General features: G+C 38.3%; 1 protein-coding gene across 5 annotated transcripts in view; it reads right to left on the bottom strand.

Annotated features, from left to right (window-relative positions):
• The window catches only part of LOC126180278 (protein retinal degeneration B), a 589076-nt gene that overhangs the window by 168945 nt on the left and 401579 nt on the right, over positions 1 to 18552 (bottom strand). For 4 of the 5 annotated variants that reach the window (XM_049924680.1, XM_049924684.1, XM_049924683.1 and 1 more), the window contains 3 exons: positions 17173 to 17199; positions 7635 to 7736; positions 459 to 632 (listed from right to left, as the gene is read on the bottom strand). In XM_049924680.1, coding sequence (XP_049780637.1) covers positions 459 to 632; positions 7635 to 7736; positions 17173 to 17199 — 303 coding nt within the window. The remainder of the gene's footprint in view (positions 1 to 458; positions 633 to 7634; positions 7737 to 17172; positions 17200 to 18552) is intronic. The other variant, XM_049924682.1, reaches the window with a different exon arrangement.

Here is an 18552-nt window from a genome sequence, read left to right as displayed (position 1 = left end):
GTACACCCAAAAGAGCAAAGCCACTGTCCACAGTGAAAATTTTAACTTTGATAAAGATAAGTATATCATTAGAAATAACGTAACTAGTGACAAAGAGGAATAATATCAAAGAGTCTCATAAGATTATCATTTAAACTATCCTCTTCCACACTTACATTAGCTGTTAGTTATGTAGTGCTTTGCTTTAAACTACACAGCAGTTTAATGAAGACGAATAGATATTTTGCATTGCAATGTGCTAACTGTTCATTGAAAATAGTCCACATGAAATTAATAGAAACATTCATGGAAACTGCAGTCCTCTAACAGTGTACCGGAGCTGCATGAAAATGATGAAAAATCCTTCAACTGCTATGGGGCACACTCTTACCTCTGTATCAACTGGCATGTCATCACATTATTTTGTTTACCTCTGCTACATTATTAGTATGTTAGAAAAAATTGAGTTGACATTTTACCCAGTATGCTTCCTGCATGCAGCACAAGTATAAGTACACTTGTGCGGCATGTCTGGTGGGCAGGGGATGTGATGGGCGAGCCCGGACAAGATGCATCTATACTACCCGCACCCTGCAGTGTACGGCTCCGTTCACTGGCCACACGTTGCAAGTAGGATTGAGAAAATATACTATCTGTGAACAGAAATAAGAAAAAATGCAAATTTTAATACTAACTTGTAAATAAAATCAAATTTGCATTTAAAATTGCAGTATCAGGGTGTATAGGGGGACAAGGAAAAAAAATTCCCGGATTATTCCCGGATTTCTCCCGGATATCCCGTTTAAAAAATATGCTTTTTCCCGAGCGGAAATACACTTTTTCTGTGCTAAGTGGCAGTAGATCTTCCGTAGATTTTCCCTCGGAACTGTAAAACTTATCAATCCTTTGAATGATTAACGTTTTATGCAATCGCGTAGAACTTCCCGGAAAAAAAAAAAGACGGGGCAGAGAAGTTTTGGAGAGACTTTTAATAAAAAAGGAGAGAAGTTTTGGAAAGACTTTTAATAAAAAAGGAGAGAAGTTTTGGAAACACCTTTGATTTGCTGCAACATATACGCTGCATATTTTTGTATTACGAAAGTATAAATTCTAATTGCACCAAACACAGCGCGTTAGTTTCCGGAGCATTGAAACCGAGGTTGCGATGTCCTTTTGTAAGCGAATCATATCTCAAGCCACGAGATCTCGCCAGCCGATGACAGCAGCTATTCAGAGCATAGGACACGTGTTATAGTCAGCCAATAGCAAGATCACTGGTTACATGCGAACACACAAGAGGAAAAGTTAGCGGTTTACATGAATGTACACAGTACCATATATCTACAAGAAAAGCTAAGCTTTCACATATAATATTGGTCTCTAACATTCTACAACAGAAGCTAAGCTTTCACATCTAATATTGATCTTTTTTGTGTGTGTTATACTTTAAGATACATCACACAAATGTGCTAGTAAAATTAAAATTATGACATAAATGTCTCGGCTCGAAATTCTTGTAAGTGGCTGGTCCTCAAAAAGTTCAGTTTCGAATGCTCTGTGATTTAGAAATCAATCCCACTTCCTCACACGTAACATAAACTCCTGGAAATGGAAAAAAGAATACATTGACACCGGTGTGTCAGACCCACCATACTTGCTCCGGACACTGCGAGAGGGCTGTACAAGCAATGATCACACACACGGCACAGCGGACACACCAGGAACCGCGGTGTTGGCCGTCGAATGGCGCTAGCTGCGCAGCATTTGTGCACCGCCACCGTCAGTGTCAGCCAGTTTGCCGTGGCATACGGAGCTCCATCACAGTCTTTAACACTGGTAGCATGTCCCGACAGCGTGGACGTGAACCGTATGTGCAGTTGACGGACTTTGAGCGAGGGCATATAGTGGGCATGCGGGAGGCCGGGTGGACGTACCGCCGAACTGCTCAACACGTGGGGCGTGAGGTCTCCACAGTACATCGATGTTGTCGCCAGTGGTCGGCGGAAGGTGCACGTGCCCGTCGACCTGGGACCGGACCACAGCGACGCACGGATGCACGCCAAGACCGTAGGATCCTATGCAGTGCCGTAGGGGACCGCACCGCCACTTCCCAGCAAATTAGGGACACTGTTGCTCCTGGGGTATCGGCGAGGACCATTCGCAACCGTCTCCATGAAGCTGGGCTACGGTCCTGCACACCGTTAGGCCGTCTTCCGCTCACGCACCAACATCGTGCGGCCCGCCTCCAGTGGTGTCACGACAGGCGTGAATGGAGGGACGAATGGAGACGTGTCGTCTTCAGCGATGAGAGTCGCTTCTGCCTTGGTGCCAATGATGGTCGTATGCGTGTTTGGCGCCGTGCAGGTGAGCGCCACAATCAGGACTGCATACAACCGAGGCACACAGGGCCAACACCCGGCATCATGGTGTGGGGAGCGATCTCCTACACTGGCCGTACACCACTGGTGATCGTTGAGGGGACACTGAATAGTGCACGGTACATCCAAACCGTCATCGAACCCATCGTTCTACCATTCCTAGACCGGCAAGGGAACTTGCTGTTCCAACAGGACAATGCACGTCCGCATGTATCCCGTGCCACCCAACGTGCTCTAGAAGGTGTAAGTCAACTACCCTGGCCAGCAAGATCTCCGGATCTGTCCCCCATTGAGCATGTTTGGGACTGGATGAAGCGTCGTCTCACGCGGTCTGCACGTCCAGCACGAACGCTGGTCCAACTGAGGCGCCAGGTGGAAATGGCATGGCAAGCCGTTCCACAGGACTACATCCAGTATCTCTACGATCGTCTCCATGGGAGAATAGCAGCCTGCATTGCTGCGAAAGGTGGATATACACTGTACTAGTGCCGACATTGTGCATGCTCTGTTGCCTGTGTCTATGTGCCTGTGGTTCTGTCAGTGTGATCATGTGATGTATCTGACCCCAGGAATGTGTCAATAAAGTTTCCCCTTCCTGGGACAATGAATTCATGGTGTTCTTATTTCAATTTCCAGGAGTGTAATTCATCTTGAGTAAAAAGAAATTTACTTTGAAAGTAAAGCTTTTCTAACTACCGTTCGCAATACTATCCGAAGACTGTTAGAAATAGGTTCAATTTACCAGTTGCCAGGAAACAGGCATTATTGTGCGCCTGCAACTACAGTGGTGTAGGAGGCCCGCATGTTCGTGTGTATAAAGCACTAAGAGAGCTTACATTACACAATAAAAGAAACAGGGCATCAGAGGATACTCCAAAGAGCATCGGAATTTCGTAAACCATACTAAAATACATAATTCGGCTTGAAGCGCAAATTGGCAAATTGGCTATTTCCAGATTCACAATGAAGTAGGTCCCATCTGATATTAAGCTTTTCAGTGTGGTTTTAGGGATGTAAATTTTCTTGGAGTACCAGTACTCTACGATCTCATTTTTGGTTCTTTATTATGGCATAATGCCATACATGGCAGACGATGATAGCGTGCACTTGAAATTCAGCGAACAGTTGGAACTAGCCAATACTGTAGAATGAAACACTTAGTTTCAAATAAAATGATTTCCTCAGCGGAAAGATTAATAAAGCCAAATTTCTTTAGCAAACTTGCAAAAATAACTTCATTGTTCTGCAAGGCGATTAATGCTTGACTGCTACTAACTTGGAAATAAAATAAAATAGGAAAACTGAAATTAATAATATATTTTTGTCCTCCTATGAATGTATTTTAATTCACTTGATAGCTCCTGGCCACAGAAACCCGGTTGTTTTCATTAGACGTGGGAGCTGGACACGAAGAGAACCAGCGAAATCACTTAACGTAAAAACAGGTCACGTGGAGACTAGCCCCCTCCCCACTACAACTCGGACAACTCTGTGCAAGCGCGAATCTGGCAGCTAGGGCGCGCGAGAAAAATTTTTCTCATTTGCATCTGGCTGCTTGCTGCTACTACCGATACAGGTAACAGCCAAACTTCAAGTAGCAGGAAGCGGGAGAAGGTATTGCTTATAAGCGAGTCAAATGCGCATGCGCAACACACCGCTGGCAACTGGTCAAACGAACCTTAATGTGAAAAGTTGTGACGTCATGCTCATCGCAAGCAGTTTATTGTTACGAAGAATTGCAGTCTGCGCCCTACGGCCTTTGACATATTTTTGCTATTTGCAGACGCTTGTGCGTGCACGGTGTTTTGTTGTTGTAAATTGCACATTTCCTTTGCCAGTAAAGTTTTATTTTTTTCCCTCTCGTTTATATTTTATTGCTGCATTATCATTCTCCAGTAGCAGGATACAATAACATTCTTTGCTAGAGAATCAATTCTGCAATCAAAACTACAAAAATTTAACTGAAAGCTAAAACAATGAAAAATTCCCGGAATTCCGAAAAATTCCCGGGTTTTTCCCGGTTTTCTCCCGGATGAAACAATTCCCGAGTTTTTCCTGGATTTCCCGGTTGTCCCAGGTCGTATACACCCTGAGTATTTAACCGGCAAAAGGCAGTTGTATATTTCAAATTGTATCTTCAGATTCACACCTTCTATTTTATTTATATGCTTCAACAAGGAAACAGCTTTTACATGATGACGTTGCAATGTCACAAACACTTTCATTTATTATAGTGATCCAGACAGTTATTTCCACAATATCACAAAAGCAGCAGTAACAATGGTTTTGCTGTTTATTTGTGTACATGTTTTCAGCACTACAAAATACACTCCCTTCCACTGTAGGCACACTTATATCATGAGGTTCATTTCTGTATGATAATCAACTGGTATCTGTTTCATTCATTCTGTTAGAATTACTTCAACCATTTCCACCAAGTAGTACAATTACTTTGGTGGACATTTCCCGTTGTTTCATTCTCCCAAATACTATTGACAAGAAACATTTGATTTTTTCCTGTCTTCACACCTTAAAAATAAAGGAAAAAAGGAGAGCTTGGTGATTTCCTTTTTTCATTTTTGCATAGAAATAGTCCAGCCATTCTTCCATAAGACCACTCACCATCCATGCCTTTTTATTGCTTCACTGTGTGACTGGAAGCTTACCGACATCCATGTTTTTGAAACAATGTGGTTTTGCCACCTTTCCAATCACCAGTGGCTTCTCCATTTCACCTAATATGTTTCCACACAGCAGTGACAAGAAGAAGAACGCTGTGAAGAACATTGCTTCAACTGCACTTCTCGACAGACCTGCTGTTTTCTGTGGCTGCAGACTTAGCTTCAGCATTGATTTGAACGATACTTTTTCACATGGTAACGGATGGCTTACAGCGGCGATTGTACGTGGTGGCACTGGAGTTCCCAATGTTCCCGGCCTGGAAAGTTTCGTCGACAGAGACATCATCGCCTACCGCACCTATCACATTGCAGAATTAGCCAATAAACTTCTCACCTTAAATTGTTAGAGATTTTGAAGGCAGCACACGATAAAACAGTAACATTTCATCGGCACTGAACACATCTTTTGGGTCATATTTCACAATTAAGTTGGACAGTATTGTCTTCCATTCTGTTGCTACATTTTCCTGCACATCCTTAGCTTCCCCACACACCTTTTTCCATGCAATGTTGTGCCTAGCTTTTAAACTGTCCAGCCATCCTGTGGATGCCTTACCCACACTATTTCATTAATTTCTTCATTTCCGGTCTTCTTCGCCTTTCTTTTCTTCAGCCCATTCCCTTTCATCCATTCATCTCAAATCTTATCTTTTTTCTTAATGACTCATAAATTTGTATTTTCCTGCATTTGAAACACAACATAATTCTGCGCACAGAGAGTTTGTCTTTCTCACTTGCCTCGATTACATTAATCTTTTCATTACATGGTAACATCGCACACCCTTTGTTCGACATCATGTCACTGTACCTCTTAAAGTCTACAAGGCAATTGAAACTGGCAGAAAATCATGACCTTGCCAGGTAAAACCATTGTTTAATGGAACATTACGCACCTCTTTCACCTCGCACATTGCAGCAGAGTGTTGATAGTTGCGCAACAATGTTCCTGTATGTGCCGAAGTGTGTCAATAATGAGGAAAACGAGAAAGCTGACAAACAGAGCACTGATGAATAAACCTTTTCCTTTGACATACTGTACAGACACTGAGCATAACTTATTCAATGTCGCACAGAGCGGTGCTGTTTTAGGTCCAAACCAGTATCACTGCTCTGTGCTTGACCTCTTTTCTTGGTTTTGCACCGTTTTACATAGGTGTTAAAATTAACGTCCTTGTAGAGTCATGAATAGCTAATGAACTGTAATACAGTAGTCCTATACAGGCTCTTTTGCCACATTATACAATGAATTAATAAGTATGTTCTAAGATTTGCTTTCCATTTCTGTGTTAGGCACGTTCTGCTTTATACAAAACAAAAATTCACTGAATGCATCAGGACTGAAACAAGTGTATGGTTTGGGCAGATTTCTGAATTATACACGTGCCAATTTGAGAAAGTTTTACTGTATTCACAATTGAGAATGACGACAACCATCAGTTGTAGAATGGAATGACTACAATGAAAATTTGTGGTGGACCAGTACACGAACCCAGATTTTCTACTTATCACAAGCAGTTGCCTTACCTTTTGTCTGTCTGTGCATGACTCGCAGCCAAACCCAAAATTCCATGTGTCATCAACCCTGTATCTACGACATGGACTGACAACCAACAGCTGTAGAATGGAATGACGACAATGGAAATTAATGCCAGACCGGGACACGGACCTGGATTTTCCACTTATTGCCTTACCATTTGGCTATCTGTGCACAACTCATGGTCCGACCCAAACTTCCATATGCCGTCGAACCTCCGGTCCAGAACAAATTTTCATTGTCGTCATTCCATTCTACAGCTGATGGTTGTCATTATTCACAATTGAGAATACATTTAATATAGTTTTAAAAAGTTCTCAAAACTCATAATAAGACCATGTTTATGCATGCCTACAGGTAGAATTAAGCATCTGAAAAATCTTTATGGTTAACCAGTGGCTCTAGTAGTTTTATTGATTGAATCCTTAAATAGGGGAGTGGAAATCAGACACCATCCCACTTCAAAACGCTTTTGGCACTGGCTGAAATATTTGATACTATACATAGTCTCAAATACTGCAGTAGATAGCAATTAAGGAGTACCACACAAAACTCTGCATTATGTGGAGACTATAACTAACGAACTAAAAAAAACACACACACACACACACACACACACACACACACACACACACACACAGGGGGGAAGGGGGAGGGAGAGAACTTAATGTCTCAAGAAATTCAATTTCATTAAAACTAACATACAAGCAGACTAAAAGAATAGTACCAATACTTTCTGCAGGATTAGCTCATGCGCACCACAATGGTATGGTTCGCATATTCTATCACATGGAGTAACACCAAGACATATTTGTTGCAGATTTTTTAGCTTTTCAGATGTTTTACCTTGCCAGGACTTGTTACATTTTCATTGGCAAAGATATTTATTAAAATTATTGAAGAACTACGGTATATAATAACATACAACATCAGATAATTCAGCTCTGGGGTCCATCAGCTAAAACAAATAACTGTATACTGCTACTATTAACTCAATCCTTTCTTCAGGCAACAACTCTAAAATATGCTTCATAATGTTAGATTGTAACAAGATGAAATTACCTTGTTTATCTGCATCAGATGCTGGCACACCCTCTATATCTTCCTCTGTAAGTAAGTCTAATGAACTCCATTTTGCCAAAGAGCCAGAATCTCCAAGATCTTCTGAAAAGTTTTATCTCACGTTAAGACAACACTCATGCCAAATACACACAATCAGGAAAAAATGCCCACTAAAGTTATATCAAAACATAATGTAATGTGAGAAACACTGCACTATTCAGAAACAAACTATAGTTAGACTGTAGTAAGTAAGTAATTACTTCATATTCATTTAATTCCACTGTACTCTCCACAAATGTGTATATTGCATCACCAAGCCAAAAGAGGTACAAACAAGATGAAGTCTTGATGCACACTTGGGGAGCTTGAAATTTTATACTTCTGTTCAAGAATGTCTCAAAAATTTTATCATCATAAATAATTATTGCAATTACTGTCTTAAACATTATGATCTATAGAATCTTTCACTCTTTCACCATCGCCAATTCACAGACTAGAGCCACTGTAATTCACTTGTCTATGACAAAATGCATATTACTGAGTTAAAACCTTCAGTTTATTTTTGCTGTATCTTCAAAGAACAATTTCCAATAGTAGTATGCTTTGTTTCTTGTAGATATGTTTTTGCTCTGACAGTCAAAATTTATTTTTTCAGTTTCCTGTAAATCCACTCACCTCACCCCCTTCCTCCCAAGAAGAAAGGACCTTGTCAAGGTGGGGTAGCTTGTGGACATCAAGTACACAGACAGCGCTACTGTAAGTGCACCGCAACAGCCAGGGATATGTGGAGATGGCAGACTAACCTTAAGTTCCTGAAGAGAGGAACAGCAGTATTTTTAGTAGTTGCAGGGACAACAGTCTGGATGATTGACTAATCCTGCCTTGTAACATTAGCCAACATGACCTTAGCATGTTGGTATTGGAAATGGCTGAAAGCAAGGGCAAACTATAGCTGTTATTTTTTGCAAGGAATGCTGCTCTACTATATGGCTTAATGATTATGGTACCCCCTTCAGTAAAATATGACAGAGGCTAAATAGTCCTAAAGGGACCTGTTCATACTTTGGTGGATGTTGTCATCCAGACAGTGGGCAGGGGAGCGGGACATCTGGTGTTTTATGAGTCACGACATGAAATCTTGATCCCTTAGACAGATAAAAAATTTACAAATGAAATAGATCATTTGAAGTCAGATATAGCAGGAATTAAGTGTGGTGGCAGAAAGAACAAGACCTCTGGTCAAGTAAGTAAAGGATTATCAGTACGAAAACCAGTAGCAGTATTGCAGTAGTTGGTATAAATGTATTAATCAATAAGAAAATAGGAATGCAGGTAAGTTACTATGAACAGCACAGGGAACACATTATTGTAGCCAGGGTAGACATAAAACCAACACCCACCACAGTAGTAAAAGTTTATATGCCTACTACTGTCAAAGGTGGTAAAAGAGTGAAAGAATGTATGACAAGATAAAAGCAATTATTTGGACAGTTAAGGGAGATGAAAATTTATTTGTAATGGAAGACTGGAATTTGATAGTAGGGAAAGGATGAGAAGGAAAAGTAGTAGGAGAATGTGGAATGGGGGTGAGGCTAATGGTAAAACTACCAGCCACAATTTTTCACAAAGGATAATTTAATAATTTCTAACACTTGGTTTAAGGATTGCAAAAAAAGGTTGTTTTACGTGAAACATTCCTGGAGAGACCAGACAGTTTGGTATTGATTATGTAACGATACAGCACTTCTCAAAACCAGATTTTGAGCTGCCAGGAGCAAATGTGGGCTCCGACTGTAATTTTTGAACCGTAGATTAAAACTAAAGAAATTGCATGAAGGTAGGAAATTAAGTAGATGTGGATACAGTAAATGAACCACAGGTTGTGAAGATTTTCAAACAGAGCATTAAGCAACAATTAACTTAAAGAGGGAAAGTCAAATGGATGGCTCTAAGAGATGAAATAGGATCACATGGATAAAAAGACAGGGCCTACTAGTAATCCTTGGATAGCACAGAAAATACTAAATTTAACTGAAGAAAGGAGAAAATATAAAAACGCTCCAAATGAAGTAAGCAAGTGAGAACACAATGACAAAAAAATGAGATCGGCAGAATGTGCAAAATATTTAAGCAGGATTGGTAAGAGGATAAATGTTGGGCTGTAAAAGCATACATGACTATAGGAAGGATGTGAGGCCATCTGCAGAAAAATTAGAGAGATCTTTGGCGAAAAAATAAGCAGATAAAAGAATATCCACAGTTCAGACAGCAAGTCAGTACTAAATAAAGAAGAGAAAGCTGAAGAACTGAAGAAATATATTGATGACCTACACAAGGAAAATTAATTTCAAGAACTTATTATGATCAAAAGGGAAGAGGAAGTATATGAAGACGAGATCAAAGGTATAATATTACATGAATAATTTGACAGAGCACTGAAAACTGCAAATTAAAACAAGGATCCTGGAGTAGATGACATTCCCTCTGAATTATAAAGATACTTGAGAGAGCCAGCCGTGACAACACTATTCATCACTGTGCACAAGAAATACAAGATTGTCAAAATACCATTAGGCTTTAAGAAAAATGTAATAATTTGAAATACAAAAAATGTAGGTGGTGAGACGCTTGAATGTTACCAAACTATCAATTTGGTAAGCCAAGATTACAAAGTGCTGACATGAATTATTTACAGAAGAATGGAAAAACTGATAAAAACTGAAGAGAGGTTTGGGGTATGGAGAGATGTAAGACCACGCAAGGCAATACTGACCCTAAAAACGTATCTTAAAAGATAGATTGAATAAAATCAAACCTACAGTTACAGAATTTGTAAATATAGAGAAAGATTTTGAGAGCATTGAAAGGATGTGTCTTTAAAATTCTGAAAGTATCACCGATAAAATGCAGAAGATAAAAAATTGTTCAAAACTTGTACAAAAAACAGACTGCAGTTACAAGAGATGAAGGATAATAGGGGGAAGTAGTAGTTGAGAGGGGATTGAGAAAGGGTTGTTGCCTGTCCAAAGTGTTATTCAATCTGCACATTAACCAAACAATAAACGAAACCATGAAGAAATTCGTAAATGGAATTAAAGTTCAGGAAGAAGAGGCAAAAACTTCTTGCTTTGCTGACAACATTGTAAGTCAGTCAAAGACAGCAAAAGGACATCAGAAGAGCGTTTGAACAGAATGGATACTGTCTGAAAAAGAGGTTATAAAGTGACTGTCAACAAAAGTAAGACAATGGTAACGGAATGTAGTCAAGTTAAATCAGGTGGTGCTTAGCGAATTAGGTTAGGAAGTAAGATACCAAACTTTTTTAATTACATTAGGAGATGAAACATACAAAATTGAAAGTGAGTTTTGCTATTTGGTGGCAAAGTACCTGGTGATGCAGAAGGAGGCAGGCTATAAAACACACACACTGTGACAGCATGAAATACATTTCTGAAAAGTGAATTTAAGTGTTATCAAGTATTTTCTGAAAATATTTAACTGAAGAGCATTGTAAGGAAATGAAGGAGGAGGTAACCACAGGAAAAATATTGAATAACCAACAAAATGGAAACATTCCACAAGTTAGAGCATGGGCTGTCAGAAATTTGAACATGGTAGAGAAGCTAAAAAACCTTAAATGTGTGATGTACAGGCTCAGTTTAGATACAATGGGACGGCCAGGGAAGTGAAATGGAAAGAATACAACTTTTCATGGTCAGGCAAATATTGGGTAATATCAATAGTGGCACAAAATGGTACAATGGGAGTAGAACAGGGATGAATACACCAATGCGTACAGAATGTGTGCCAACAGTAGAGTGAAGAAAGATGACAATAATGAGAAGTAGCAGAAATGAGAATAGCAAGAAACTTAATGAAATTGGGACCTATCAAGGAATTTTTCTACCTTGGAAGCAAAATAACAAATAATGGACAAAACGAAGAGGATATAAAAGGTAGACTAGCACAGGCAACCAGGGCATCCGTGGTCAAAAGAACTCTACTCGGGTCAATCATCAGTCTTAATTTGAGGAAAAAGTTTCTGAGAATGGAAGTAGTGCATGGCATTGTACGACAGTGAAAACACGGATTGTAGGCACCCAGAAAAGAAGAGAACTGAAGCATTTAAGATGTGCTGCTCTTTGAAGAAGAATGAGAACGTCAAAGGTTAGGTGGAGTGATAATACCATGAATGTGGTGGTTTTTCATAGAATCTGAGATGAAAGAAACACATAGAAAACACTAACAAGAAGAAGGGACTGGATGATAAGACATATGTTAAGGTATCAGCAAATACCATCCCTGGTTCTAGAGAGAGCTATAGAGGGTAACATCTGTAGCGGAAGACAGAAATTGGAATGCATCATACAAATAAGTACTACTCTGAGGTGGAGAGTTTGGCACAAAACGAATTTATGGTGTGCTGCATCAGACCATTCAAAAAATATTTTTTTTATGTATCAATTTGTTACAATAGTAAACCGTCATCCCAAGAGTAAAGATTGCACTTTCCATTAACTTAGTTACGCTCCTCACCCCTCTCACCATAATGGGCATCTATGGACGACAAGCCAGTTTATGTTCCTTCTCATTTGCTGCTTCCTTTTCTTCCACCTTTTCACTGTGTCCCATTCTTCTTTTTCAGACTACTTCATAACTGTTCCTTAACTCTTTCTATCTTGGAATTCTTCAGATCTTAACACTTTCTACTGGAAAAAATGTTTTTTCCACTGCTGCTTCTCCTTTTTATGATCTTTTGTTTTTTTGATGAAAATGTCCACACTAGTTGCACTTTTTATTTAAAACCACAACTGGTTTTGGCCCCAAAGGCATTTACCTAGTCACGTGTCCTGAGAGGGCACAGGAGTCGTCCTGTACCCCTCAGGTGAATACAGCATAATAACAACAGGACGAGCAAATGGTATAGTGGGAACAGGACACGTATTTAGTTTTTCACCTCTACTGTTCAAACTATATATTGAAGAAGCAATGATGGAAATAACAGAAAGGTTCAAGAATGGGATTAAAATTCGAGGTGAAAGTATAACAATGACAAGATTCACTGATGATACTGCTATCCTCAGTGAAGGTGAAGAGGAATTACAGGATATGTTGATTGGAATGAAATCTAAACAGAATATGGACTGACAGTAAAGTGAAGAAAGGTGAAAGTAATGAGATGAAGCAGAAGTGAGAATAGCAAGAAACTTGTCAAAATTGGGGCCCATGAAGAAAACCTGCTACCATGGAAGCAAAATAATGAATGATGGGCAAAACAAGGAGTCGTCCTGTGTCCACTCAGGTCACCAGCAGATATTTTCTTCAAAACCATTACCACAGCTGGGGATTTGTCACCAAGACGGTCTACATGCTGGACAACAATTGTATTTTATATTCCAAGTCCTTACTAACTTCTTGGAGCCCCCCCCCCCCTTTTTTTTTTTTTTTTTTTGTCAATCTCCGTTTTTCTTAAGTGCCAGTTTTCTGTGCTTCTTATTCGATCTCAAAATTTCCTCATAATTCTTGTCACCAGTACTTCTAATTTGGATGACCCATAATTCAGTGTAGGCGGTCACTTGTACAGAGACATCCTGGTTTCAGTGCTGTGTTGCAATTTGTTATTTTTGCCATCTTGTAACATATTTTTTAGTGCCAATATTCTCCAGTATTCCATATGCTCATTCCAGACTGTTTATTCTTTCATCCTCTGCAGCTTTTTCTAATGTATTTCTTTCAATTATCTCTCCTAATAATGTTAATAATTTGACCTTTCCTGTTTTATTAACTTCTGTTAGCAGTTTTTTTGAATTTTTAATATTAGCTATCTCTTGGAAGCTTTTTCGACCTGCATTTGACTTAACCATTGACAAACAAGTTAAAGTAATCATTCAGAAGTTCCACCAAAGCAGAATAATGTTTACTTTTCCCCAATCATCACAATGAGCAATTGGAGTCTTAAGATTTAGGTTTTATCATCATTGGTTCTGAACAAATTACACCTTTTACGCATATCCAGACCCAGTGCCAAAAAACCTCTTCATACAATACAAAATGACAAAATTTTTTACTACAATCATGTTAACTAGAACAGTGCAAAAATGTAGATGAATGACATTCAAAAATTGTGTTAATTATTAATAAACTGATTGGCAAGACCTAGGGTTAAAAAGGCATGGTAGTGCAAGTATTTAATAAATTCCTTGCACTGTCCTGTAGTCATTTATTGCACATTGCAATATTTCATGACTGAGTGGAGACTCCATGCTGTACTTATCATTACATTTCTAACATAGACAATAACATAATAGTCTACTGTCTTCAAAATCACAGCACTGTTATTAATTTAAAAAATACATAAAACAGCTGTGGCAAATCTCTGGACTGTCTCCGCCAAATTCCTTCACATTGATAGCTCTTCATATCTACACTTGACTCTGGATCTTTTAGTTACAATTATCGACACATGATTAATAAGAGTGGACTTCTTAACTTACTTCTAAAATTTTGTTATTTCTTTGCATTTCATTTATACATACACTGAAGAGCCACAAAAACTGGTGCATCTTCCTAATATCATACAGGGGCCCCATGAGCATACAGAAGTGCTGCAACATTATTTGGCATTGACTCAACTAATTTCTGAAGTAGTGCTGGAGGGAATTGAAACTATGAATCCTGCAGTGATGTCTATAAATCAGTAAGAGTATGAGGGATGGAGACCTCTTCTGAATAGCACACAGCAAGGCATCCCAAATATGCTAAAGAATGTTGATGTCTGGGGAGTTTGGTGGTCAGCGGAAGTGTTTAAACTCAGAAGAGTGTTCCTTGAGCCTCTCTGTAGCAATTCTGGATGTGTGGGGTGTCACATTACTCTGCTGGAATTGCCCAAGTCTGTTGGAATGCACAATGGCTACGAATGGATGCAGGCTGATCAGACAGAATGCTTATGTATGTGTCACCTGTCCGAGTCGTCTATCTACATGTATCAGGGGTCCCATATCACTCCAACTGCACATGCCCCACACCATTACATGAATGGGCTTTCAGTTCCGAAAGCCCGTATCAATGATGTTTCGTTGATTGTTTCGCACGCTGACACTTGCTGATGGCCCACCATTGGAATTTACAGCAATTTTCAGAACAGTTGCACTTCTGTCACATTGAACGATTCTCTTCAGTCATCATTGGTCCTGTTCTTGGAGGATGTTTTTCCAGCTGCAGTAATGTTGGAGATTTAATGTTTTACTGGATTCCTGATATTCATGGTACATTAGTGAAATGATCATATGGGAAAATACCTACTTCATAGCTGCCTTGGAAATGCTGTGTCCCGTCTCTCATGCCTCGACTGTAACACAATGTTCAAACTCACCGAAAACTTGATGACCTGCCATTGTAGCAACAGCAAGTGATCTAACAACTGCTCTATTGACTTGTTGTCTTATATAGGAGTTGCTGAGTGCAGTGCCATATTCTGCATGTTTACATATCTATGTATTTGACTCCGCATGCCTATACCAGTTTCTTTGGCACTTCAGTGTATCATTACTTTTATTTGAAACTGAATAATGCTATGTTTTTATATTTCATAGAGACTCTGGGACTGAATAAAATGAACACATACTTTTCACTAACTTGAAGGTTGCTTTGCACAGAACAATATTTTAATAAGCATGGTGCTACTGGAGATGGTATGCACTGACCTACCTTCAAACTACAAACTGTCTTATCCAGCCACTTACATGTTTGTGTGTGTGTGTGGGGGGGGGGGGGGGGGGTTGCAAGTCTGAACTAGAATACAACACTGCATTTTTCACATTAGAAAAAATTGCTAAAAGTGAAAGAAGTGCAGAAATAAATCCTAGTACTAGCTACAAACTAAGCCTCATACTCTGTGGTCTTGGCCATTTAAATAAGATTATACAATTGAAGATCTTGTAGACTGCAAATTGTGTTTATTTTTCTGGTAACCAATTTCAGTTATAGATAGGCCCTCTTCAGCCCAGTATGTAACTTCATTGGTGATGTGTGGAGTCATTGTGCAGAGCCACTGTATATGCCAGGAAGCAACTGTCATCAACAACAAGGGCCTTGAGCATGTATGGCAGCTATCTGCATCAACTACACGTCACCAATGGAAATACGACTAGCGCCTCTTAGCACATTTAATAAATCCATTCACTGACAATGCATAACTAGTGGAGACACACACTGTTCTGAAGATCATCTATCTATGACAGATACCAGTTGCCAAAAAAATGAATACCATTTGCAATTTAGACTGACTGGTTTTTGTTAACGTACACTACAAAAGCACTGTTGTTCCAGTTACGATTTCAAAATGTATAATCATTTTAAATGTACACCAACCACTATTTAACCCTATGATCCTGTTCAGATGCTATAAAGTTCGTTTGTAACACTGCCCTCACCATTACAAAAGGTAAATTTCAAAAAGGCTACAGGACTTAACCAAAATTCACATTTCCAATTATGTAGTCACATTATATTTGTTTCTACTCTTAGTAATGTATAGAACTACACATAAACTTCTAATGTAATTTCATTTCAAACACAAAGCTTACAAAATCATGCAGTCAGTCAATATTCGTCATATACTACATATTTAGCTTTTAAAAATTAAAACAGAACATGTATTAATTCACTAGCATGCACACTGAAAATGAAAGAATGCTAACATCAGATCATGCAACATACTGAAATATGTATAAAACTTAATAGAAAAGGAATAAACACACAATTTTGGGTTGTGGTGTAGTGCATGCAAGCATCCAAATTTTCTCTATCAATATAAGGCCATTCTCCTCTCATTTTTAACACAGGTTTGTAATACATAAAAAATTTGAATATTCCAATTAATGTATTTTATTATAGACCATGACATCTGTCTGGTAACAAAGGGTGTTCAAATACACAGCATATACTCCAGTACACTAATAGTCAAGATTATTCAACATTATCAAGCTTTCAAAGATACAAGAGAAGAATAAAATGTGTATGCAGCCATCAGTCACCTGAACATTGAGTTCAGGTGTCTGATGGCTGCATACACATTTTACCATGCAGTCAAAATTAAACACATATGATCCAGCCTGCACACTTAAGATGAAGCATGTTCAAATACACAAAACATCTAAACAATATCATTCAATGAAAGGTGATTTCTTGGTCAAACAAGTTTTTAATTTTATTAAATGTGTGCAGTTTTATGCAAATTACTACAATGGGTGCTTTTGTGAAAGTTAAATTTTAGAAAACTAACTTCACCTACTAGGAAACTTTCAAAGAAAAAGTGATGCTGCAATCACCGAACACAAATCAATGTAAAAACTCAACAACCAGAAAATTAGATAATACACAATAGTTCCAAAAAAGAACAGATACTGGAAAAACAAAAAGAGCAACTGTAATTCAAGTGCCACATAATAACTGGAAATTTTCAAAACACTGCATTTCTAAATTTTCATATCTGGTACTGATGAACAACAATATATCAGATGTTGTTTCATATACCTACCCTTAATAACAGGAATAACAAAGCCCGCTGTCGACCAGACATAAGGAGCAGATAGTGAAGGATGAAGAGCAGAAAGAAATTGTAAGAGAAAACAAAAGAATGAGCTACAAAATTACACATGCACTATGAAAATTACTTATGGCTTTAATTATAAAACTGGAAACTTCTTCCACTTTTTAATTAGCCAAACTATTTAAATCATAAAATTCAATACACTATAAATTTACAATAGAGAATGAGAAATGACTATATTCACCACACACTTGAACTGATGATGAGGCAGGCAGAAACACAAACTAACTATTAACGCTACCTGAAGCTTCCATATTAAAAAAATCTTTACATATCACATTGATTGAGACACCTACTGGGTGGATGGTTGCAGGAGACAATTATTAATTAATATGTGATGGGCAGAAGTCATTACTAAAATTAGTGTGTCATAAAAGTATGAAAATCAAGTAAACAATCTTTGAATGATTCTGCATTATTTTATTCTTTCACATTCGAACTACAGCTAACATATTTCACCTTGAACATTTTGACAGGCTTTCTAAATTACTATCTTTGATCAACAAATCCAAATTTTTGTGCACTATCCAGCTCCAAATTTCTTATCAGAAAAATATTCACTTCCCTTTGATTTTTCCTTACTACCTACCAGAAAATACATTAAAAGTATGAAGTTCTCAAAGTCAGAACCTATCACAGTAATCATATGGTAAAATGTGTCTGTAAATACACATCTATAGCAGATTTTGATATGTGGGCCTCATTTTTCATTGTGATTGATATGTTTTGTTTCCATTTTAACATTCTGAGCACTGTAAAAGCCTTGCCCTTGCATATGATTTGTCTTCATTGCTTTACAAGAATATGGTACATATTTATTAACTGACCAATGCAGTATAATCCAACCACACAAATACAGAGCTCATTGTAGACTTATCAGTAATTTACATAAATTAAATGCAAATAAAGTACTACCAAGACTGTATAACTGATTTCATTATAATTTCTTAGTTCTTAATATCATTGATTCATGCCTAGAATGGCATACTTAGATCTCTGCGAATCCGATCTGAGAATTAATAAATTTTAGAACATGCTTTACAAAAAAATGAGTTGAACACTAAACAATTTCATAGTCATTTAAGCAAATCCAACACAAATTTTCATTATTTATAATGGCTTTAAGACTTTAACTAGAGTTGATGAGACACATCAGCCAAAGCTACAACAACAAAAACTTTAATTATCAAAACAATCCCTTCTTTCACAAATTGTTTGTTATTTCCACTGCAGAGTCTTATTTTTTGGTACCCTCTTTAATTACATTCCATTTTACTCCAGCTCATTCCACTTCTGGAAGTTTACGAG

This window comes from Schistocerca cancellata, chromosome 1, assembly GCF_023864275.1.
Source record: "Schistocerca cancellata isolate TAMUIC-IGC-003103 chromosome 1, iqSchCanc2.1, whole genome shotgun sequence".
Taxonomy (NCBI): domain Eukaryota; kingdom Metazoa; phylum Arthropoda; class Insecta; order Orthoptera; family Acrididae; genus Schistocerca; species Schistocerca cancellata.
Note: the sequence above shows the minus strand (reverse complement) of the source record. Positions and strands in the feature narration are given on the sequence as shown.